General features: G+C 38.8%; 1 protein-coding gene across 50 annotated transcripts in view; it reads left to right on the top strand.

Annotated features, from left to right (window-relative positions):
- trdn.L (triadin L homeolog) overlaps positions 1–26634 on the top strand; it is a 374840-nt gene that overhangs the window by 200354 nt on the left and 147852 nt on the right. For all 50 annotated transcript variants that reach the window (XM_041562894.1, XM_041562885.1, XM_041562883.1 and 47 more), the window contains 4 exons: positions 785–847; positions 2644–2688; positions 3183–3230; positions 21752–21799. In XM_041562894.1, coding sequence (XP_041418828.1) covers positions 785–847; positions 2644–2688; positions 3183–3230; positions 21752–21799 — 204 coding nt within the window. The remainder of the gene's footprint in view (positions 1–784; positions 848–2643; positions 2689–3182; positions 3231–21751; positions 21800–26634) is intronic.

Here is a 26634-nt window from a genome sequence, read left to right as displayed (position 1 = left end):
TATCCCAACCCTGGAAATAGCTCAAATCCAAAAATACACCATCTAAAACCTGTCGAGGTCATGTAGGAGTAAATGGCAGATGCCAAAAAAATCTATTAATTTGAGTTTTCAGGTTTCACTCAAACTTGCTGATTCTTAAATAAGAAACCATTCCAGTTGTGATTTCATTTGAGTTCATTCTAGGTATAAAAAACTCTAAAATTCGACCACTGATAAATAACCCCCTAACAGGGGAATGTAATAAAAGTCGCAAAGAGCAAAACAATTCACACCAATAAGACTAAAAATCCACATCTCGCAATGTAATATTGTTCCTTAAACTGTTATTGCATTGCGAATTTTAATTGCGCATTGCGAATTTTAATTGCGCACTCATAAGAAGTGCTTGAAGGTTTCGTAATCTTTTGGAGCAAACATAACGACTTTTTCAGTAAGAAGTTTTATTACATTGACTGGGCATTGGCGCAAACTATAAAATACGCAAATGGTCTTTCACTGTCGGAAGTGGTCGCTAAACAGTTTCCGGGCTCGTAAAAGCTATATTAAATTCGCACAAAGCAAAATTTGTTCGCGCAAAGGCATAACTTTTCGCATTGCGAATAGTTTTTCCGTTAGCGATTTTTATTACATTCCCCCGCAAGTGTCTTGTTTCCATGTGTTTTGATGCAGACAACTAAAAGTATCAATATTTTGTGGAATTTGTAAAACCTTATGCATTCTGCCTTGTGTTAAGAACATGCATCACCACTTATACTGTTGAAGTATTTTTTTTTTTTCATTTTAGGTGTATCTGCAGATTTTGGTATCATGCCTCGATTGATCATAATTATGTCAGATACTCATAGTAGTAAGTAAAATACTTTCTGTTTTTTAACGTAAAAGTCTTTACGCACATAAAACTTTAATGATGTGCAATGAAAAGGAGTAAGCAATAAATCTTTTTAATAGTGGAAAATGTTCATGAGATATGCTGAGATATGCAAAATCTGAAAGTCTTGATAAAATGGAGCTGACTGAATTTAACATTGTAAATTATAATAGTGCACCCCTGAAAACAATTCACTTTGAGAAAAAAAAGATTTCCCATGTTGTATTAGATGCGTAACAGTAGTTTATTGTTGGCCAATGTACAGTGTAGACATAAGAAGTGATTGTATATACTAACGTCACACACCGAGTGCTCCTATCAGGAGAAAACTGCACCAGTCCAGGGGTTCTTCCAGTGAGCATAAGGAGCGATTGACTTTGTGGTGCTCGCTGGACCGGTGCTTTTTTCTGGGTGTGAGGTAAGTATATGTAATCACTTGGGGGTGCGAATTGTATTACATTTCCCCCATTGTATTTTATTCATGGACCAACCACCAGAGGCAATCGAAAATACATAAGTAAGCATATTTGTGCACAGAGAATCCATATTGGGGAAAAATAGGTAGTTGGATGTTAATTATTATTCTTGCCAAAATGAAAAGTGCTTACCAAGCACTTAATCATAGGCAATCTTTACATGCTAGGTATATTGCCTTACATTTATCAACACTGAATATCATCTGCCACTAAAGGTGGCCATTCACGGAGAGATCCGCTCGTTTGGCGATGTTCCCAAACGAGCGGATCTCTCTCCGATATGCCCACCTTGAGGTGGGCAATATCGGGCTGATCCGATCGTGGGCCCTAGGGCGGGAACGGGCAGTCGGATCGTGGAAGCGCATCAACGAACAGATGCGGCCGCGATCTGACGGGATTTTTAGTCCCATCCGATCGAGATCTGGCCGACTTTCGGACAGATCTCAATCAGGGAAGCCCGCCAGGGGGCCCGCATACACGTGCCAATAAGATGCCGACTCGGTGTGTCGGAAGCTTTTATCGGCCCGTGCATGGCCACCTTTACTTTAGCTGCCGGTTGGTTAAGATTCTGTTGTAAGGATGGTGCATCCGGGATGGCATTAATTGGGTTATATAGATTAATGTCATCTGCAAACACTGATGCATTACATTCCTTAGAATGCCCTTACAATTATAAACCACACATTTCAGTTCAAATGTAATTCCCCTTTCCTTCAATCATGATGTAAAGTCACTTGAAAGATTCCCCCATGTCTGTCTCTTAACTAACCCCAGTGTTCAGTGAGTGAACCTATAGACCCCTTTGCGGCCATTTCAACACATTTACCACCCCTCCCTCTTATGTTGTAGCTGCAGAATTTATGGATAATTATGTTTTAATAGCCAATAAAAATTGGTGAGATACTTTCTCAGTGAATGAATGTGTTAATAGTGATATGTTTAATTGATGATGGCTGAGATGCTGATCATGTGAAATAGTTGTAGCTGTTGTTTCTCATCAGTGAGTGGATTTAAGGCAGTATCATGAACAGTTTGGCAGTCTGAAACATTAGTCCTTTTTATACCAATATATTTAATAATATTTAATATCTAATAATATTTTTTATAATTGTAAGACCTGTGAGTGTGGATCCTTTGCAGTGAATGGAGATAATTTGTTGATTTTGCACCCAGGCACATTTATTATCTTTATCAAGAGTGCTGGTTTTTATATATATATATATATTTATTTATTTATTTATATCTATATATAGTATATTGTGTGATACATCTTAATAAATACTTATATTATGAATATAGGGTTTGCTTCAAGACCAGATGTCTCTGTAGAGTGGACCAAAAGAGGTAAGTACTGACATTAATGTTAGAAAAGGGCTCATTGAAAGTGAACCACTATGCTATGTTATTATTATTATTCTTGTTTTAAAACAAACTCTTTGGTTGCCACTTTTTTAAAACATGAACTGGGAGCTTAAACTTTTGATTAGTTTTCATTACACAGAGTTGAGATGATCATATTGCATCACATTCTGGTACAGGAAAGTATATGGGAATAACAACCTCTTCTTGCTCACTGTGATAGATAGATATATAGATAGATAGATAGATAGATAGATAGATAGATAGATAGATAGATAGATAGATAGATAGATAGATAGATAGATAGATGATAGATAGATAGATAGATAGTTTTTTTTTGCTTTTAACAATACTTAAATATAGATATATTTATTCACATGTAAAGTAAAAAATAAATTGAATTAAGAATGACATTAATTCCCCAAAAGAAACATCAATAATTGGCATATACAGTATATATATATATATATATTTTGCAGATATGTTACTAAAGAAAGAGGAAAAGGAAGATGAACCAATAACACAAGGTAAAATAAGCATTTACTTCAGTTTTATAATAATCCATTTTTTCAATTGCAAGTTTTATAGAATAGTAACTAGATTCTGAACACTTGGGTCAGAAACTGACAACTACAGTACCTGAATGCTTTTGTGTAGATTATTAAACCAAAGGGGACTACCCTTTGTTTCCAGGAGGATGATACAGTATAAATGGACAAAGCATTGACAAATGATACTTTATCGTAGTTATCAAAGGTAAATTTTAGGTTCACAAAAAGCAGTGCTGTTATTTTGTAGAAAATTCATAGCTAAGTGCAAAATTTCAATGGTGACATTGATCTGGAATTATCACTGGAAAATGCTCTATTTCACTGTCTTGACAGATTGCCGCATGTAATTTGTGTTGCATGCAGTGATGCCCATGTTAGTTAAGGGAAAGGTATTTTGTCACAAGTAGTGCATACTTTCCATGGGCAACAAGTCTCCTTATTTGCCATTGACCTTATTATGCTAATGTATATATGTAGTAAAAAAGTCTCTCATTTATCAACAAATCATAGAAGCCCATTCATTAAATAGGTAAACATTTAGACACATGAACAACAAAGGAAGCAGGGTAGGCAAGTGTTTGTGGAACAATAAGAAAAAATAAGTAATATATAAAGAAAATAGTTCCGAGTTAAAAAATGCCAGGGACATGGAAGGGCAGCCAGAAACAGAACAGTTCTCCTTATACAATAAGGGGTGTATTTATTAATACTCAAATTTTTCTCATTATTTTAAAAATAAAAATTGTACCTAAATACCTTCAACAATTTTGCTTAATTTACAAGACAAATCAGAATGAAAACTGTGCAGGAAAAAAGTGGGGGAAATGTCGCAACAAAATCGTGCGACAATTCGAATTGTGCAACTATTTTAAATTGTCACCCGAAAACTACACATTTTTAGGATTTTCAAAAACCAGCATCAAAATATCTGAATCCCACGAAGATCATGAATGTAAGAAACATCTTCCTACTATAAAAGAGACATCTGCCATTGACTTCTACATTACTTTGACAGGTTTTAGCTGGAGAATTTTCAGATTCTGATTTTTAGCAGCTTTGCATCATAATAAATCTCGAAAAATGTAAGTTTTTTTCTCCCTGAAAATTCATATTTTTCTCCTTAAAAACTCGGTCAGAAAAATTTGAGGTTTAATAAATAGGCCCCTTAGCCTTTATATTTCACCTTGGCAATGCACTCTGTTTGTTGGCTGAGTGTGCATTGTGTGTTTCTCTGCAGCCAGCAAGCAGTTCCAGCTTTCACCTGCTTAGAACGCCTCTTCCAGCTTGCAGGGTTCTCTGTGTTCGGCTGCTAAATAAGCTGATCCTTGACTGGGCTTTCTGCATCTGCTCTGCTATTTTTCTCTGTACCTGCTTGCATTGTATTGTGATTGCTAAATGAATATGCGTCTGTGTCATGGGGATGTCTGTTTGGAGTCTACTCATAAACAAATGTGTTTGCATGTTGCAACTATGGGGTGCCATTTGTCCCAAGTTCATTCTGTATACAAAACTATCCCTAGTACAGAGAATGAATGTCTCTCATAGTACATAAGTATTTGTGACCATATAAACAGATAAAAATGTATACAAAAGACTTCTGTCTATTAATTTGTCTCAGAAACATCCATGTAACAGATGCATGTTATATGTAAAGTTACCTACCTTATGTAAAACAAACTTGAACAGAATATAGAATGGTGTAACTAACTAGTGCATGCCAAGCTAGATTTTAATGACAAATTAGATGATTGTGACAAAAAGTAATATTTTATAGTACAGAATTCATTCTCTCAACAAAATAAAAACTCAGTTTTACAAAACAGATAAAATATCCATTCTGTGAAACAATACTGGCAGTCACTTTACTGAACCAATAAGAACAAAGCTAAAACCTGGCAAATTGCTGTTTTAGCCTACGGGGGTCCTCCTAGAACCTATTTGGAGTCAATTGGGGGACTTTGAAAAATCAACTTTTTTTTGGGAAAATGCGATATTCCTTCGATTCAAACAATCCAAATTCTGCCTTTTAGAAAACAGACCTATTTGACCCAAAAAAGACTTTGACTTAATTTCGGTTGGTCTTTTTGAATTTGAATTTCGAAATTTTTTCAATTCGAAATTCGACCCTTGATAAATATGCCCCTAATTATCTTGCAAACTAACCCAACATTATGATGTCTCACTAATGTCTGACAAACTCTCAAAGTCAGTTATAAGCTTTGTATATAATTGTTAGGCTCCAAGGTTTTTACAGTGACCTTTTTAAACCATGCTCACCTCCCATCAGCCCCAAGTGTTTCCTCAGCTCCATCTATTGGACAGAGGACAGAATACAAGAATTTTGTTACACATATATTATTGCACAATTCTACAATCTATCCAAATAAATACAGCAAACTGTAGCTTCTAGTCTTTACATGTTTCAGATAGTATAAATTTACTTGGTTTTGTGTGTTCATGTTTTTCAATTCTCTTATGTCCTTATATTGAATGTTTAGTTTTCATTTTCATACATAGTAACATAGTAACATAGTAAGTAAGGTTGAAAAAAGACACATGTCCATCGAGTTCAACCTTTTTTTTTTTTTTTTTTTAAACTACCTATCTGCCAGTTGATCCAGAGGAAGGCAAAAAAAAACCCATCTGAAGCCTCTCCAATTTGCCTTAGAGGGGGAAAAATTCCTTCCAGACTCCAAAATAGCAATCGGACTAGTCCCTGGATCAACTTGGACCATGAGCTATTTCCAATAACCCTGTATTCCCTTACTTGCGAAAAAGCTATCCAACCCCTTCTTAAAGCTATCTAATGTATCAGCCTGTACAACTGATTCAGGGAGAGAATTCCACATCTTCACAGCTCTCACTGTAAAAAAAACCCTTCCGAATATTTAGGCGGAACCTCTTTTCTTCTAATCGGAATGGGTGACCTTGTGTCAGCTGGAAAGTCCTACTGGTAAATAAAGCATTAGAGAGATTATTATATGATCCCCTTATATATTTATACATAGTCATAATATCACCCCTTAAGCGCCTCTTCTCCAGCGTGAACATCCCCAATTTGGCCAGTCTTTCCTCAAAGCTAAGATTTTCAATACCTTTTACCAGCTTAGTTGCCCTTCTCTGTACCCTCTCTAATACAATAATGTCCTATTTGAGTGATGGAGACCAAAACTGTACGGTATATTCTAGATGGGGCCTTACAAGTGCTCTATACAGTGGAAGAATGACCCCCTCCTCCCTTGACTCTATGCCCCTTTTAATACAGCTCAAGACCTTATTTGCCCTTGATGCTGCCGACTGGCATTGCTTGCTACAGCCAAGTTTATCATCTACAAGGACTCCAAGGTCCTTTTCCATAATGGATTTGCCTAGTGCAATCCCATTAAGGGTCTCCCTACGCTCCCGCTGTCTCCTTAGCGTTGCTCGTGGCTCAGGTAATAACTCTGAGAAAATTACCTTGGAAGTCCTCGCCCTCAGCTTTGCACCTAGTTTTTTAAAATCATTTTTGAGGACTTCACCACCTCCTCTAACTTTGTCATTGGTACCTATGTGTACCAAGACCGCTGGGTCTTCCCCAGCCCCTCCCAATAATCTGTCCACTCATTCCACCACATGCCAAACCCTAGCACCAGGCAAGCAGCAGACTGTTTGGCATGTTGGGGCCTTGCGACAGATTACCCTATCCACCTTTCTAATAATTGAATCCCCTATAACTAGAACCTGCCTTTCCTTCCTTGCACTCCCCCCACCACCCGTATTAGAGCCACTGCCTCCCGGGTGCTCCGAGAGTCAGCCTGCTCCATACACGCCAGTTTGGAGTTTTCCTCCCAAAGCATCTTCAGCCAAAACGGCGAATTTGCTGTTTTGGACAAACTGTGGACCCCCCCCCCCCCCCCTACCCCCTCTTGACTGTCACAAACCTTCCTCCCTCATTAGCCTCCACTGCTCCTTCTCCTCCCCACCACTCCACTAGCCCCTGCCAGTGGTTGCTCTGCGAGCCTCCTGTCATTCCCCTCGTTTGCCGATGCTCTCATTGCTGCAAGTTCACCCCTTAGAGTCTGCAGCTCAGATTCCAAGATGAAAACCCACCGACATCTCTCACATGTAAATACTGCATAGAACTGCTGCTCCAACACCACATACATGTGACAAAACACACACTGAGTAATACCAGCAAACCCACTCATATTTACACTGGGTACTTTCAGTCTCCCATATGTAATTCCTCACAAACGCCTTTTTGGTTTTAAACGCCTTTTTGGTTTTAAACGCCTTTTTGGTTTTAAACGCCTTTTTGGTTTTAAACGCCTTAAGGTTTTTAACGCTGCTTAACACTTAGATCACATGCAACACTCGCTAAGCAGCTCCCACACTCGCTTTGCCTTCACAAGTTTAAGGTTTCAACCAGAGCACACAAAGCCTGTTCAGAATTTACCTGATTAACCACTCCCCCTTAATTAGAAGAAAGAGAGGAAGGAGAAAAAAAATGCTATGTGCTACCAGCAGTAAAAAATGTTCCCCTTAGACCTCTAAAGCTAAAACACAAAAAGAAAACAAATGCACTTAATGTATCAACTAGTTTACCCCAAAGAGAGAAAATAAAAAGCTGTTTGTCTCAGTCAGATAACTCACAGAACACACAGTAGTCAGTTATTTGCACTTACTCCCTCCTTGCACCCAGCACTCCCAGCATGCACAGCAAACACCAACGCCTTAAGGTTTTTAACGCTGCTTAACACTTAATTCACATGCAACACTTAGATCACATACTGTAATAAATATACAATTAGTTACATATTTAAACTAAACCATTTTTACATTTCACAAAAAGCATTTATAAGAAACATTTGAGGCTCCAAGCCTCATTCATACTTCGTGGTTCTATCATATTTAACCTGTCTATCCATTTTGCTTTGCATCTTAATAAAATGTTTTTCCTATCCCCACCTTGTGATGGCTTTTGAATCTGTTCCAAAACCATCCACCTTAAACTGACGGCATTGTGTTTGGCTGCATGAAAGTGCCTCCCTACCGGGGTGTGGGTTTTCTTTTCAGTGGGTTTATAAGCACTAATGCTCTTCACTCCACTAATCTCTTGTGTTGCCCAATTCTTACTTTCACATTTCAGGATGTTTGCCCCACATACAATATTCCACATGGACATTTTAGAGCACAGACAACCAAGTCTGAGTTACAGGTGGAGTACTGTTTTATAGGGATCTTAAGGCCACTATGGGGATGTGTTCTTGAATTCTGTCCTCTGTCCACTAGATGGAGCTGAGGAAACACTTGGGGCTGATGGGAGGTGAACATGGTTTAAAAAGGTCACTGTAATTAAAACATTTGTAACATGCACCCAAGGAAGGACCTTTGCGGTCCAAAACATGTAGTGCTTCAATAAAGAAATTCAGACTACATTGGAAGGCTCTCCAGTTCCTACTTTTCGCATATAATACAATAATAGAATAAGAAAAACAGTATTTTTTTTTACAGAGAATTCAGATGTTTGCAATAAGACTGTGCTGCTGAACTCCATCCGCCAGTGAATCACTCAGCTTCCTTACACACAATTTTCTGTGTTAAATGGGATAAGTGGGTTAAATGTGTTTAGATGTTCTTGTGTTAAACACAAACAAAAGTTACTTCATCTGTATATCAGATTAATTCAATCAGAGGATTAAGCAGTACACCGATAATAATATATAGTGTAGTATATTTAACCTCATTTTAGATACAGTAAGCCCACTTTCCAAACTCTCATATACACAGAGTTAAATGACAAAGCAAATACATGTGACTCTCACAACCTGTAGTCCAAATCACCAACTGTGGTTAACGATTGGGTACTCACAGACGTTTAAGATATAGTTAGGCCCATCAATTGTTGACTTCCAACAGCAATTCCTTTCCTCCGTTGTAGCTTAAAATAGGAGCAGATAAATAGTTTAAAACCTTTTATTAAGTGGTAAGATTTTTTTTTAAAATGCACTCACAAAAATAGCAAGGGTTCAAGCACTACTAGACCACCAGTCCAATGTCCACCCACACTCGCAGTGGTTTCACCCCGACCAGCGTTGCTCCTCAAACGCGTGTTCTCCTTCCGGGTGCTTGGTGATGAAGTCAGTTGCTTCCTCTATGATTCACCTGACGCGTTTCGTCGGAGACCCAACTTCATCAGAGGCTTCAATGGCAGTGGGGCGCATGTCGTGCTTTTCTTGAGGGAATCCATTGCCATAATAATGCGTCCAACCTTTCTCTGTCCCGTTGTTAGGCCCCTTTGTCCTTAGCAACCCTCTACACTTATGCCACAATATTTGCCACTTCGTCCACAATTTAAAGCTACAATTCTCATAGAACATATATACTGCAACAGCCTATTTTAACCGCACTTTTTGATGGAAATTCGAGTGTAATTTTTTAAAAAAAAATTTAAAAGATTTTTAAATTTTTTTAAATTGTTTTAAACTATTTATTATAAAGTATTTATTCATATATTGATTCTTTTGATCTTTCCATATGAATTATAACAACGCTCCATTGCTATCAATTAGTGGGGTTTTACAATTACAGCTTTTAATTTAAACAATTATTTTAATCAATTAAAATTAATTTGCTCCTATTACAATACCCTTATTCCTATTAAATGTATTTTCTCCTATACTTTCCAATTTTGATTCTACTTTTTATAAAAATGCCTTGAGGTTGAAGTCTATGTTAAGCTCTCTTGATGTTAATGTCTCTAATTGATGTATCCATCTACTTTCTCATCGTAGGGTGTCTTTTACAATATCCCCTCCTCTCCATTTCTCATTCACTTTCTCAATCCCCCAATATTTCATACCTCTAGCATTTTTTTCATGCTGTTATTTAAAATGTTTTGAGACACTATGTGATTCCTTCCCCTTTTCTATATTATTTATATGTTCCTTAATTCGGTCACACAGCTTCCTATTGTTTTTTTCTATATATTGCAGGCCACACGGGGATTTGATGCAATATATAAAAATTTTTGAAATACATCTTATACATTGTTATGTTCTGCTCCTGTTACATTAGATAAAAATTGTTTCTTTTTTTGTCCATGTCCGCATGCCTTGCATGTGGCACAGAGGTATAAACCAGCCCACTCTTCCTCTTTCTTTTTCTTTTTTATCGCATCTGTCTCTATATGATTTTTTGTCAATATTTGTTTTAGGTTATTGGCCCTTTTGAAAACCACAGTTGGTTGAGGGGGGATAGATGTATTTAACTCCTCATCACATTTTAGTACATCCCAATTTTTTTTTATTATTTTTTCTACTCCTCGCCTAGATCTCTCTAATAGACTCTTGCTATATCCTTTTTCTTGAAATCGTTTTTTTAGGAAAGTCAATTGGTCAGATAAAGTTTTTTTCTCTGTGCAGTTCTTTTTCAGCCAGCACATCTGTTCTCTATCCATCTTGGATGGTGGCTACTTGTGGGTGTTATATAGTTATTCACATCTACTTTTTTAAAGAATGTTTTGAAGTTAACATGCTTATCCCTTATGTAGATCTCCAAAGCTAAAAACTGTATAGTTTGATTGCTGAATGTCAGGGAGAAGTCTAGATTCAGGTCGTTCCTATTGAGATTATCTATAGACTGTTTTAGGTCATTAATGGTTCAGCCCAACATCACCCACTTCACATAGTTACAGTAGCTGTAGTTGAAACACCACATCAAAAAGCAGTGAAACAGTTTGTGAGTGAGCAGAGTCTACCCATAGGTGAATTATTCCCATATGGATTAATCTGGTATATGTGGCTCAGTAAAGCTGAGTGACCCACAAGGCTACACATTGTACTACAGAAACTTTAGGGGTCATTTACAACCACAATAGGCATGTTTTTTAACCACAATGCTGAACTTTCCCCATAATGTACTACATTCCATTGCACTACAATTTGCATAATTATATTTGTGTTTTGACACAAATAAGACTCAGTTGTTCTTTTCTAATTCTTGGTGTTGTCATTTCTGATTTGTGACATGCGTGTGACATGCGTGTGCATGGGGCAGGTGAGATGACATCATAAGACCACTGTTAGTTATAAATTAATGTAAAGCACTGTATATCTTGCTGCTGCTATAGTAAATTATAATCCCCCTAAAATTTAGGCCACCTGTCCGGATTTCTCCCGGGCAGCCCATTAGTTGGAAGGGCTGTCTGGGTGAAGACTTCCTATTTGGATTTCCTAATTACAGGACATTGAAAATAATGACCCGCCTCCAAAATCACCAGTCCTGCCCCACCTCAGATGTCATTCACCCTGCCCATTTTCCAGGCCCAGCAAATGTAGCAACCCTACTTAAATTTTCCCTGTATAAATTACCCCTTTTCTTTGCACACAGTATTCAGGAGTGACTGAATTGTATTGCTACACCAATTATGTAGTAATTGAACTACAGCTAACTAGGACACTGCTCATAAGACCTATACAGACTACACATTATACAGAATGTGTGTGCACATGATCAGTCCCACAGTGGGTTAAATAATTCTGCTGTGTTAGTTCAGGTAAAGATGCCAGACAAGCACAATGACTTCTGGTACATTTATTACATGACAGGTAGGTGTGGCTGCATTATACTTCCTCTCAGCTTAGACAGGGAAACAGGATCAGGAATATACAGTAAATCATAAGACAAGGGCAAAACATCAGGAATGCCCCTAACCAAAATGCCCACACAAGTAGGATACTACAATAAGAATTGCCATACCACCGAAAATTATCATATTTATGCTTTGTATGCTTTCTTTCTCTAGAATCATTATCAGTGCAGCATTATATTTCTCAGCCATTTGTAAGAACTTCCAATTAAGAAGCTGTAGTGTTTAACAGCAGCCCTTTTTGGAAATATTATTATGCAGCACAGGGGACATTAGAAGGCGCCCTCTGTAACGGCCAGATAGTATCCTATGCCTTATGGAGGATGCAGACATGTGGAGCAGAGCTTGTAACTTTTCATCTTGTTTGCTATAGGGCAGTAAGCTTTGTTGTTATTGGTTCAGTAAAGTGACTGCCAGTATTGTTTCACAGAATGAATATTTAATATGTTTTATGAAACTGAGTTTTCATTTTGTTGATAGAATGAACCCTGTACTATAAAATCTTGCTTTATGTCACAAACATCTATTATTTCATTAAAATCTAGCTAGACATGCACTAGTTACTCCATTATATATATGCTATCCATGTTTTTTTTTTTACATAATTCATTCTGTAAGTAACTTTACACATAACTGCATCTGTTACATAGATGTTATACATTTCTGAGACATTTGTTAAATGGAGTTTGTAATATAATGATATCCTTTTGCGCACACACCAGATGCTGTTCTCATTCTTTAATATACATAAATCTTTTGTATATTTTTATCTGTGTATGGTCACAAATACTTATGTAACATGAGAGACATTAATTCTCTGTACTAGGGATAATTTTTGTATACAGAATGTATTTGGAACAAACGGCACCCCATATAGAAACATGCTACATATGTGTATAAAACTTTGCATTGTGTTGTTCCAGTAGTTCCTCTATCTGCCTGCTCTACACAAGTAAAACAAAAGGGTTAGTGGTTGTTATATGCTACAAGACCAAGATCTTATTAAGAATGAATGAGTTTTGCCTATTTGACTACACCCTATTTACATAAGTGTTCACCCCTTTCCTATTTTTATAATCTTTGTGTTACAGCTACAATTAAAATGGATTTCATTGTGATCTTTATGTCTTTAATCCACACAAAATAGTTCTTATTTTCTTATTGAAATAAACATAACTTTTTAAATATTTTTTTATTTTAGAATTAAATGCTAACATAATGCATTCGCCACTTTGCTGTGAAACCCCCAAATCATCTTAACCTTCATTTGTCCCATAATTAGTTGAATGAAGCCTACCTACGTGCAATTAAAGTGTCACATTATCTCAAATTAGTACTGTACACCTCTTTCTGCAGCAAAAACATGTAGACAAAAGCATTATGAAGAAGCTATTAAAACAAATGTGGGTTGAAGTTTTGGAGAAGTACCAGTAATGATTGGTGATAAAAAAAATTAAACAAAAACATCCATTTCAGTTTGTATTACTAAGAAAATGGAACTCATAATGGGCCATATAATATATAATAAAAAAAGGAAGGCACCACATCGAGTTGTGTAAAATACGCCATACATACGCAATAAGAAATGGTTTAAAAATTGTTGTCAGGAAAATTGCTTATTTATAAAGTTGTCTAGATCTCTTTAAAGGATATGTAAAGCACCTTTAACCCCCCCCCCCCAAGTGTTCTCTTTGGCTGGAGCTCCTGTTTGGAAAAAAAGAACTGCACCAGCATTTTACTTACCTTTTCAGGGTGTCTCAGACATCCCTAGCCCAGATTCTTGTTTGCGCATGTGCAGTACAGTAAAACTTGCCTCTAGCCAAATTGCTGAAGACTTAGGGGTTACTTTCATATTTTTTTCCTCCAATTTTATTGTTTAGAATTTCATGAATGTAAATAATGACTTAAAAAAACACAACATTTTAAGTGAAAAAAACCCCCCCACAAAAGACTTGAAAGTAAAACTTCCACATCTGAAAGCTTACCAGCTCATGTTGAAGTCAATGGAAATACCCTAGCTATAATTTAAAGTATTTATACAATTTGAAAGTTTTTCGAGTTTTACAAAATTTGAGTTTGTTAATTCACAAAAAATTATCAGTAAAACACAAATACAAGGTATTCAAGTTTTTTTACACAGTTTTATTAATTTTTTATTTTTTGGATTTTTTAATAAATAAGGTAACCTTTTTTAAAATTATTAGTTTATTTGAAGAAAAAAAATCTCTAAACACAAATCAGAATTTTGATGGCTAGGCCTCCCCAGGGCAGTTTTATTTCAAGTGTGAAATTACAACTCACTTCAAAAAAACTCACCCACTTTCTAGTAATTCCTATTGGATTTTTAGAAGTGTATTTATGCAATAGTAAGGTAAGAAAATGGTGGCACAGTGCTTAAACAGTTTTTCCATGGACCTGTGCAATTTTTGTGAAAATAAGAGGTGCCTAACATTTTTGCACCTCACCCCCATATTCTTTAAAGGACAAGTAAACCATAAAAATAAGTGAATGTAAAATTGACGAGAGAGCTGTTCTAAGTACTTTTGTAATGTACATTCATTATTTATTTATTTTTAATTCCAAGATATTAAAGGAAACATGTACTGTTATTATGAATGAATTTTGTTACAACCGCGCCACCTGCTGCTCATTTTCCCACCAGTCTGGCCACTAAGTAGTCAAGGAAGTTGTCAGGAGAAAAAAAGAGGCTGCTCTGATGTTCTTCTGCTTAGGAAAGATGTGAGAAAGGTTTCTATTTTTTTTCCTAAGCAGAAGAACATCAGAGCAGCCTCTTTCTTTCTCCTGACAATTTCTTCCTTGACTACTTGGTGGTCAGGCTGGTCAGGAAATGACCAGCAGGTGGCGCTGTTGTAATAAATCTCATTGATGTTAACAGTACATGTATCCCTTAATATCTTGAAATGAAAAATGAACAAATAATGAATGTACATTGCAAAAGTGCTTAGAATAGCCCCCTCATCAATTTTACATTCACTTATTTTCAAGGTTTACTTATCCTTTAAAAGGAATGTACACAAGTAAAATGTGCCATGCCTTGTAAGCATGGGAAAGCACGGTTCACGGTTGAAGTGGAAAATGTGAATGTAGATGGGGTAACCAAATAAAACATGCAACTTTATTCTGCAATAGCATTTTGTTCCTCAAGCACTAGCTAATTTAAGAAAAATGCAATAGGAAGTTTGTAGTGTCCTTTTTCCATAAAGAAAACTTCACATTTGTTCTAGTAATTTTCAATGAAGCTAAACATAGTTACATAGTTAAATCAGGTTAAAAAAAGACAAACTCCATCAAGTTCAACCCCTCCAAATGAAAACCCAGCATCCATACACACACCCCTCCCTACTTTCACATAAATTATATATACCCATATCTATACTAACTATATTATTTAGTATCACAATAGCCTTTGATATTATGTCTATCCAAGAAATCATCCAAGCCACTCTTAAAGGCATTAACAGAATTAGCCATCACAACATCACCCAGCAGTGCATTCCACAACCTCCCTCTCCTTACTGTAAAGAACCACCGACGTTGCTTCAAATGAAAATTCTTTTCTTCTAGTCTGAAGGGGTGGCCTCTAGTAAGGTGATACTCTTTATGGGTAAAAAGGTGCCCTGCTATTTGTCTATAATGTCCTCTAATGTACTTGTAAAGTGTAATCATGTCCCCTCACAAGTGTTTTTTTCCAACAACCCCAACCTTGACAGTCTACCCTCATAATTTAAGTCTTCCTCTCTCTCTCTGCACTCTCTCCAACTCATTTATATTCCTCTTAAGGACTGGAGTCCAAAACTGCACTGCATACTCCAGATGAGGCCTTAACAGGGACCTATAAAGAGGCATAATTATGTTTCATCCCTTGAGTTAATTCCCTTTTTAATGCAAGACAGAACTTTATTTTCTTTAGTAGACACAGAATGACACTGTCCAGAATTAGACAGCTTATTATCTACAAAAACCCCCAAGATCCTTCTCATTTAAGGAAACTCCTAACACACTGCCAGTTAGTGTATAACTTGTATTTATATTATGCTTTCCAAAGTGAATAACCTTGCATTTATCATCATTAAACCTGATTTTCCAGTTTGCTGCCCAGTATCCCAACTTATACAAATCACTCTGCAAAGTGGCAGCATCCTGCATGGAACCTATAGTTCTGCACAATTTAGTATCATCTGCAAAAATGCTTTCAATGCCCATCTCCAGGTCATTAATAAACAACAAGTTGAAAAGCTTTTAGTTAATATTAACTAATATTCCTTGTTGCTGTTTTTTTTAGCATTAGCAGAAAAATACTATTATTATCTGCTCCATCTCACCATGGAAAAAATACCATACCGTAATAAAAAAAAATTCTCAAAAGATGAACAAGTCACCTGCTTTTACCTTATTTGGGGTAGGAAAAAATGATATTATACGGACACTGAAGAAAAAAAATCTTAAAAGTAAATTCATCTTCAGGACCATAACCCTAAAAAAGCAAAATATAAAAAAGATGCAGTGTCCTGTCTGTGACTCTGCAACAGAATAATACTATCACAAACATACAATTTCATACCAGTTTGATGCTGTGTTTTTGTGTTTAGCATCTATTAGTAAAGCTATACTGCTACTGAACATGAACTATGCATGATTTACTTTATAGAGCAACTAAGCAAAACAACCCTGATTATGACCTAAGCTTTGTTACACTGGTTCTTAAGTGAAAAGACCACATTCACTATATATATATATATATATATATATATATATATATATATATATATATATATATATATATATATATATATATATATATATATATATATATAAGCAATGTAGGATGACGGCACACCAATAAGTTGCAGCAACACAATTATTTAAAGATAAATAGGAGGTTTATTGGACTGTCCAATAAACCTCCTATTTATCTTTAAATAATTGTGTTGCTGCAACTTATTGGTGTGCCGTCATCCTACATTGCTTATTGAGTTTTTTCCAGACTGGCACCCAAGTTTTCATTTTGCTGTGGGTGTGTTCCGCATTTTTCTATATATATAGTAAATGGACTCGCACTCCATAATCAAGTGAATAAATGTGTCTTTATTCTTTAGTGCATATCCTACGTTTCGGCCCACATTAGGGATGAAGTGCATGTGAATAAGTGCATACTTAAATACAACTCAAAATTGGAGCCAAATATGATGTCATAGGCAGTAAAGGCTGTACAAAAAAAGCTTTAACTTGTTGTATAAATATATTTGCAGTACCTGCTTTTCACCACACGGTGCCATTGCAGTGCAAGTGAATCACGTGTCCATATTCAATGTAACAAAAAAGTGTCCATTTAAAATAGAGAAATGTCCATTCAAGGAAACCTGCAAATTTATCTTTATTTATCTTAGTTATCTATCTTTTATTTATCTTTAAATTATTGTGTTGCTGCAACTTATTGGTGTGCCGTCATCCTACATTGCTTATTGAGTTTTTTCCAGACTGGCATCCAAGTTTTCATTTTGCTGTGGGTGTGTTCCGCATTTTTCTATATATATAGTAAATGGACTCGCACTCCATAATCAAGTGAATAAATGTGTCTTTATTCTTTAGTGCATATCCTACGTTTCGGCCCACATTAGGGATGAAGTGCATGTGAATAAGTGCATACTTAAATACAACTCAAAATTGGAGCCAAATATGATGTCATAGGCAGTAAAGGCTGTACAAAAAAAGCTTTAACTTGTTGTATAAATATATTTGCAGTACCTGCTTTTCACCACACGGTGCCATTGCAGTGCAAGTGAATCACGTGTCCATATTCAATGTAACAAAAAAGTGTCCATTTAAAATAGAGAAATGTCCATTCAAGGAAACCTGCAAATTTATCTTTATTTATCTTATTTATCTATCTTTTATTTATCTTTAAATTATTGTGTTGCTGCAACTTATTGGTGTGCCGTCATCCTACATTGCTTATTGAGTTTTTTCCAGACTGGCATCCAAGTTTTCATTTTGCTGTGGGTGTGTTCCGCATTTTTCTATATATATAGTAAATGGACTCGCACTCCATAATCAAGTGAATAAATGTGTCTTTATTCTTTAGTGCATATCCTACGTTTCGGCCCACATTAGGGATGAAGTGCATGTGAATAAGTGCATACTTAAATACAACTCAAAATTGGAGCCAAGTATGACGTCATAGGCAGTAAAGGCTGTACAAAAAAAGCTTTAACTTGTTGTATAAATATATTTGCAGTACCTGCTTTTCACCACACGGTGCCATTGCAGTGCAAGTGAATCACGTGTCCATATTCAATGTAACAAAAAAGTGTCCATTTAAAATAGAGAAATGTCCATTCAAGGAAACCTGCAAATTTATATAGAATAGATACTTGGGGGCAGATTCACTAAGGGTCGAATTTCGAAGTTAAAAATACTTCGAAATTCGACCCTCGAATTGAAATCCTTCGACATCGAAGTCGAAGGATTTAGCGCTAAACGTTCGTTCGATCGATCGAAGGATTTTTAATCGAAGGATTTTAATCCAACGATCGAAGGAAAATCCTTCGATCAAAAAAAGTTTAGCAAGCCTATGGGGACCTTCGAAGGTTTTTTTGGGCTACTTCGACCATCGAATGGGCTACTTCGACCTTCGAGTACGACTACGAATCGAAGGATTCGAAGAGAAAATCGTTTGACTATTCGACCATTCGATAGTTGAAGTACTGTCTCTTTAAAAAAATCCCCTACTTCGGCAGCTAAAAGCTACCGAAGTCAATGTTAGCCTATGGGGAAGGTCCCCATAGGCTTGCCTAAGTTTTTTTGATCGAAGGATATTCCTTCGATCGTTGGATTTAAAGCCTTCGAATCGTTCGATTCGAAGGATTTAATTGTTCGATCGAAGGAATAATCCTTCGATCGTACGATCGTAGTATTTGCACTAAATCCTTCGACTTCGATATTCGAAGTCGAAGGATTTCAATTCCTAGTCGAATATCGATGGTTAATTAACCCTCGATATTCGACCCATAGTGAATCAGCCCCTAAATGATGTAAATCACCATCGTGGTGGTGCATGTCATTCTTTGTGGATCTTAGTGGATACTGCGGAATCAAACAGAAAGAGTAACACAAACAATATATATTGATAAGGCAGCCTTTATTGTACAGTAGTCACATATATACTATATCTAATATATGCCTGTATACCACTTTAAGCTAAGTCTCTTTCTTGAATAATATTCTATAATATTCTAGGTCAGCATGACATGAGTAGAAAGTCCCCAAACTTCCATCAGGCTTATCATGATTAACAAACATCACCTAGTTAATCATACCCCAATCAAGGACTAAACCCATGAGACAGAACTAGGTGAACGGTCATGTCATATTTGTTATTTCTAAACCTAAATACTCTTCTCTAATTGGTTATGGTGGGAAACCACCCTAAAGCATAATCATTAACTAATTCTGTATGTACTCGACCTATAAATAAACGGTCTGTCCACCAATATGGTAGAACAGAACAAATAAGACTCCTGGTCTGCGTCTGTTCTCTTGCATGCAATCATCCTGCAGCTGACATCCCTTCTTGTACTTATGGATGACCCTAACAGATGGCACCCCAGATGGGACTGGACGTGATCCAAGAGACCACCACAAGTGACTGTGACCCTAGCAATGAAACCTCCAAAGCCGGTAGGTGAGCCCCTTGATGCTTGCCCAAAAGAGATTTCCTTGAAAGGTGTTAAAATGTCACACGAGTGGTCTTGAACATCACAAGCTCCAGACCACGGACCTCAGCTGCAGGAACCTAAGTATACGTATACTTGTTATGTGTTTTTAGAATTTAATTGCATGTTTCAATTAACATAGAGTGTTAAACATTGAATTATATTTTACTGTACAGTTTATATAAGTAATTAAGTCGCTGTGTAAGATTTAATAGTGCCAGGAGGTACAAGCTAGAACGTGTTACAACTGAAAATATATTGTGCCTTAAAAGTTACCACTGTATTCTATATTTAAGTGATTCTCTGTCTCTCTTTTTTTCTAAATCACTCATATCTCTCTCTCTCTCTTGCCCGTACCATATTTGCATAGTGTTATCTCTTATTGATTAGACGTGTTTACTCTGAACTTTGGTTTTAAGCTAGGCTGCTTTTCTGAATCAAAGTTTGTATGCAGGAACTGGTATTTACCGCTCCTGAAATATAATCACAAGTATAAGATAAAGTTTAGCAAACAAATAAACAGTGATCGTTAAGAAAACTGTAAGTTTCCACCTTACACTACACTATCTTAATAGAGAGTTACTAGCCCTCTGACTAATTTTTCAATCTTTAATCAGTGGTAACAGTATATGCGTAAGATAAGATTGTTTGGGGAACGTGAAAAAGTGAAAGCACATAGCATAGATTTAGAGAAAGAGTTACTGTTGTCTAAGGAAATACGACCCAGTGATCTGATTACCGTTCCAAAAGGGAACAACGTTCGGAAGGGTCGTAGGGGGATCGTTAGGAAATTGGTCGGCCGGCCTCGTTTAGATGGGCAATTGGTTGCCTCATCGGGGACACCCCATTCCGGAGGTGGTGTCTGATCCCCCTGGGCATACAGCAATAGAATGGATGGAGCAGAATCATGGGAATTGGGTTACGGTGCCCTTTAAGGACATCTATAAAAGAACAGGATTACCCGAGACAGGCAGATTAGATACGGACCTTTGGGAGACTCTAATCAGCACCCATGATCAGTGGCTCAAGAATATGGGTTTGGAAAGTCAGGCAAAAACATGGTTAACAGAAAGTAGTAAAAAGCCAAAAAGGATTGTAGAATGTTTTTTGTTTTATGTGAGCCAATACAATCCAAGTTCTGGATATACACCTAAATGCGTATTAAAACACTGGCCCTTGGTTAAAAGCGACGATAATGTATCCAAAAAATTGCCAACTGAAATTCAGCTATCGAAGAGGGAGATCTCTGAAGGAAATCCTAAGCCCCTCTGATCCTGTTGATAAATACATAAAAGTACCCCCACAGCATTTTCTTACACGACAACCAGGGGTTTATAGATTATAGCGGATGCATCACCTGCAACAGTTTGATTGTAGGTGATTACTTTTTACACCCCAGGACAGGCAAGAAATACAACATAAAACAAAGAATGACATGCACCACCACAATGGTGATTTACATCATTAAATGTCCTTGTGGTTTTCTCCACACACTTTATTACATATGGAACATTCATTATACAGTGGTCTCGTGTGTAGGGCATTATATTAACTCTCTTGTCTGTATTAAGGTTCCCTGGACATGTGTTATATAAACCAGTAATTTAAACTATTTGCAGCAACATTTATAATAACTACACCCATACAACTTTAAATTTCCTACCCTATGCAAATTGACCTAAGTGCAAGATCACTAGCAAAGGTTCACTAGGCACAAATGACGGCCAGTGCATCTTCGCTATGAAATGTTTGCACAGCCGAAGTAACGCTAGTGAAAAGACTCCACTCTCCAGTGTTCAACGCCTGGGACAAAACTTCGCATTTTAGTGAATTAGCGTATTCGGTTCGTATTTGTGTCTGGTGAAATGGTCAATGGGTGCAAAGCCATTAGTGAATCTGCCCCATTGTGAGGTACCAGTTTAAAAAAACTTATGGAGTGTCAGTAGATTTCCAAAAAAACAATAGTAGCCTCAGATAACCAATAACAGATATACTGAACAGTACTGACATTTTTACTAGGGACCAACCATCAATTTTAAAAAAAAAATCTTTAAAAAAAAATGTTGACAACTGTTAAATAGAATTCATGTATTAATGCTACGATACCTCATTATAACATATGCATGCTTTTACAGAAAAGATGGACTATAGAAAAGAAACTCCAATGACATATATAATAGCAGGTAATTATTTGCTGCATGGGCTATGAAGCTGATATTTACTAATATTAACATGAGTGAACACTAATTTGCTTGATTTGGAGACTGATACTTTACAGAGTACTCTGTAATTCTTAAGGTTTATTAACACTTTCTTCAGTAATTTGTCTTAAAATATTTAATATATTAAAATATTTAAAGAGTTTAATGTTTAATGATATTCCATTTGCAATCAACAGTTTATATAGTTTTTTTCAATATTTTCTATAAAATATGTACACCTTGTCCAAGTGAGTCATTGTCTGTCAAGTGGTTCAACATTCTCCCTTTCCTACTGAAGTCATTTGATCAGTGGGCATTTTTTTTGCATGGCATTTAAACAAGAGATGTTCTTATGTTGCTGGGATGTGGAAATGGAAAAAGATGCTGCTAATACATTTTCTTTTAATCAGTGAACATGCATACATCTAAACCTAGCAAAAACAATTACTCTACATGTTGTAATGGGCCCGAAGGCACAGTAATAGTGTAGACCAAAGAGGAGACCAGACCAGGTTCGAGGTACAAGAGGGTTTATCCAAAGAATCGTCAAAATACAGGCAAATAGGTCAGACCAGGCAGAAGACAAGCAGAATCGATAAGACAGGCAGAAATCGGTACACAAGAATCAATATAGAAGATAACACCCAGGAACTCTGTAGCAGGAACCTATAGTTGGGCAAGGACTGGAAGGCGTCTCGACGCCGGCGCCCGATTCTGACGCCGGGGTCCGTTCCGTCGCCGACGACCAATCCTGGAGTGGGAAACAGGTGAGGTCATAGACTTGTGCCCAGCAGGAGCCATGTGGTGAGGCAGGCAGTCGCCATCTTGGACGCCATCTTGAAGACAAGAGATAGATTCCATTACAGTATCCCCCTCCTTAGGGGGGGCCTCAGGACCACCGAGTCTAGGGGAGAAAGGGAATAGTTTATGGAATCTACAGACCGAGCACTCCTCGGGACCGAACCCCTTCCACTCGATGAGATATTGAAGAGTGCCCCTGGAAAGACGAGAGTCCAAGATCCTCTTCACCTCGAATTCCTGGTGATTGTCAACCAGGACTGGAGCTGGGGGAGAAGAAGAAGAAAAAGACACAGCAGGCTTAAGGAGAGAGACATGGAAGGCATTCGGGATCCGCATCTCTGGAGGGAGTTGAAGACGAACCGCCACCGGATTGATGATTTCAATGATAGGAAAGGGACCGATGAATCTGGGACCAAGCTTGGGGGTAGGAATCTTCAGACGGATGTTACGGGTGGAAAGCCAAACTTTGTCACCAGGAGCATAGGGTGGAGCGGAAATCCTCTTCTTGTCGGCAAACCTCTTCTGGACCAGGGAGCTCTTCTGTAGATTAGAGGCAACAGCGGCCCAAATAGCCATCATGTGGGCAGCCTGATCGTTGGCGGCAGGGACATTGGTGAGGAGAAGATCCTGAGGGAACGCCAATGGATTCTGACCGTAGACACAGAAGAAAGGGGACTGACGCGAGGAAGAATGCAAAGCGTTGTTATGGGCGAACTCAGCCCAGGGAAGGAGATCCGACCAATCGTCTTGGCACAGGGAAACATGGCAGCGAAGAAACTGTTCCAATGCCTGGTTCACTCTCTCAGCGGCTCCATTGGACTGTGGGTGATAGGCAGAAGAAAATGTTAAGAGCTTTGCACAAGGATCTCCAGAATCTAGACACGAATTGTGAGCCACGGTCAGAGACGATCTCGACAGGAAACCCATGGAGACGAAAAATATGTTGGATGAAAAGCTTTGAAAGTTCAGGAGCAGAGGGAAGTTTGTGGAGGGGAATGAAATGAGCCATCTTGCTGAACCTCTCAACGACAACCCAGATGACAGTGTGGCCGGAGGAGACAGGCAGATCCACAATAAAATCCATGGCAAGATGAGTCCAAGGACGAGATGGAATGGGTAATGGAAGAAGGAGTCCTTTGGGGGGAGAATGTCCAGACTTGGAAATGGCACAGATGGTGCAAGAAGAAACAAAATCTTTGACGTCCTTCCTCATGGATGGCCAACACACCAGGCGAGAAAGGAGTTCGGTAGTTTTCTCCACTCCGGGATGGCCGGCCTGTTTAGAACTGTGAGCCTGGGATAGAATTGACTGGCGACAATCAGGTGGAACAAAGGCAACCCCTAGAGGAATATTGTCAGGAGCATAAGCTTGAGCGGAAAGGATTTGTGAAGCCAAGGAGGGAAATAGGGCAGCGACGATCTTAGAGGGAGGCACAATGGGTTCAGGATCTTCGGAGCAGGGAACTTCAGGAACAAAACTTCTTGACAAAGCATCAGCCTTTCTATTTCTAGAGCCAGGACGAAAGGTGATGATAAAGTTAAAACGGGAAAAGAACAGTGACCATCTGGCTTGTCGGGGATTCAAGCGTTTGAGAGACTGGATAAATTCAAGGTTCTTATGGTCTGTAAAGATGGTCACGGGGATGGAGGATCCTTCCAGTAAATGTCTCCACTCCTCCAGGGCGAGTTTCACTGCCAATAACTCACGATTCCCCACATCGTAGTTCTGCTCGGAGGAGGAAAATTTCTTAGAGAAGAATGCACAGGGATGTAACTTCCCATCCGAGGATGATCTCTGTGACAAGACAGCTCCAGCTCCCACATCTGAGGCGTCGACTTCTAGGAAGAAGGGAAGAAGAAGTTCGGGGTGTCTGAGAATAGGTGCAGAAGAAAAGGCAGTATTCAAGGATTCAAAGGCTTCCAAGGCTAGAGGAGGCCAATGCTGTGGTTTACCCCCTTTGCGGATAAGGGCCAGGATAGGAGAGATCTTGGAAGAGAAACCTTTAATAAATTGTCTGTAATAGTTGGCAAAGCCAATAAATCTCTGGATAGCCTTGACACTTGTGGGGAGGGGCCAATCAAGAATTGCTGAAACCTTGGCTGGATCCATCTTAAAACCCTGCTGGGAGATGATGTATCCAAGAAAAGGGATGGCGGACACTTCAAACGAACATTTTTCCAATTTAGCGAAGAGACTATTCTTTCTTAGACGAAGAAGAACTTCTTTCACTTGGGAGCGATGCTCGTGGAGGTTTTTGGAAAAGACAAGAATGTCATCTAGATAGACGACAACACTTTGCCCCAACAGGTCTCTGAATATATCATTTACAAACTCCTGGAAGACCGCGGGGGCATTACAGAGTCCAAATGGCATGACTAGATATTCGTAATGCCCATCTCGGGTATTGAAGGCGGTCTTCCATTCGTCCCCTTCACGAACTCTAATGAGGTTATAGGCACCCCGAATATCCAGCTTGGTGAATATCTTAGCCCCTCTTAACTGATCGAAGAGTTCGGAGATTAGGGGGAGAGGGTAACGGTTTTTAATGGTGATTTTGTTTAACCCCCTATAGTCGATGCATGGTCGCAGACCTCCGTCCTTCTTTTCGACAAAGAAAAATCCAGCACCAGCAGGGGAGGAAGAAGGGCGGATGAAGCCTCTTTGGAGATTCTCCTGAATGTAGGTCTTCATGGCAGCTGTCTCAGAGGGGGAAAGAGGATAGGTGCGACCCCGGGGAGGCATGGAACCAGGAAGAAGCTCGACCGGACAGTCATAGGGTCGGTGAGGAGGAAGAGTCTCTGCAGAACCTTTATTGAAGACATCAGCAAAATCTTGATAGACGGAAGGAAGGAACAAATTGGAAGAAACAGAAGGAACCTTGATAAGGGGTATGGCAGGTAAACAGTTCTGTTGGCAATAGGGGCTCCAGCGGGAGACTTGAGTGGAGGACCAGTCAATGACTGGATTATGGGAGCACAGCCAGGGGAGCCCCAAAACGAGTGGAGTTGAGGGGCAGTCGATGAGTAGAAAGGCCAACCTCTCCAGATGCATGGTGCCCACTCTAAGAGAAAGTTCAGCGGTGGTTTGAGAAATAATGGCCGAAGACAGAGGGCGGTCATCAATAGCCAATACTCGTAGAGGAGAGGCCAAGGGTTGTAGAGGAACCGCATGATGAGCAGCAAAAACTCTGTCCATGAAATTTCCAGCAGCACCAGAGTCCAGGAAAGCTTGCACTGAGATTTTCTGGGAACCGAATTCGATCTGTGCTGGAAGAAGGAAGCGTTGAGTAGAGGGTTGGGGAGAATAACAAACACCACCCAGATAGGTCTCCCCAAACCTACCTAGGTGTTGGCGTTTCCCGGCTTCACAGGACACTCATGGGCGAAGTGCGATTTGCCCCCACAATAAAGGCATAGGCCGGCAGCCCTTCTCCGTAGCTTCTCCTGTTCGGAAAGACGAGCCCGTCCGATCTGCATGGGTTCCTCAGTAGATGGAGCAGAGGAAGCAGAAGCCGCAGGAGTAGGAGAGGGGAAAGCAGTAGCCGGATTGAAGAGTAGGGGTCTCTGGAAGCGGGGAGCCAGGGTGGATTGGAACCGGGGATACTTCTTCGAACGCTCTCTGTCGAGCTCGACTTGAAATTCCCTCTGTCGGGTGTCAACCTTTATAGCCAGCGCCACCAGATCCTCCCATTGAGAAGGAATTTCCCGGGAGACCAAGTCGCTCTTAATACGCATGGCTAGGCCGTTGTAGAAGGCGGCATGGTACCCATCATTGTTCCAGGTGGTCTCCGCCACTAGGGTGCGGAACTCGATAGCGTACTCTGGAACAGAGCGAGTGCCTTGCTGGATCTGGAACAGGCGAGCCGAGGATGCCATAGCTCAACCAGGGGCATTAAAGACGGTCCGAAGTTCACGGATGAAGGCTCTGGCGTTGTCAATCAAAGGGTCCCCCTTCTCCCACAGAGGTGATGCCCACTCCAAAGCCTTCCCCTGCAGGCGAGTAATCATGTACCCCA

This window comes from Xenopus laevis, chromosome 5L, assembly GCF_017654675.1.
Source record: "Xenopus laevis strain J_2021 chromosome 5L, Xenopus_laevis_v10.1, whole genome shotgun sequence".
NCBI classification, from domain to species: Eukaryota; Metazoa; Chordata; class Amphibia; order Anura; family Pipidae; genus Xenopus; species Xenopus laevis.
Note: the sequence above shows the minus strand (reverse complement) of the source record. Positions and strands in the feature narration are given on the sequence as shown.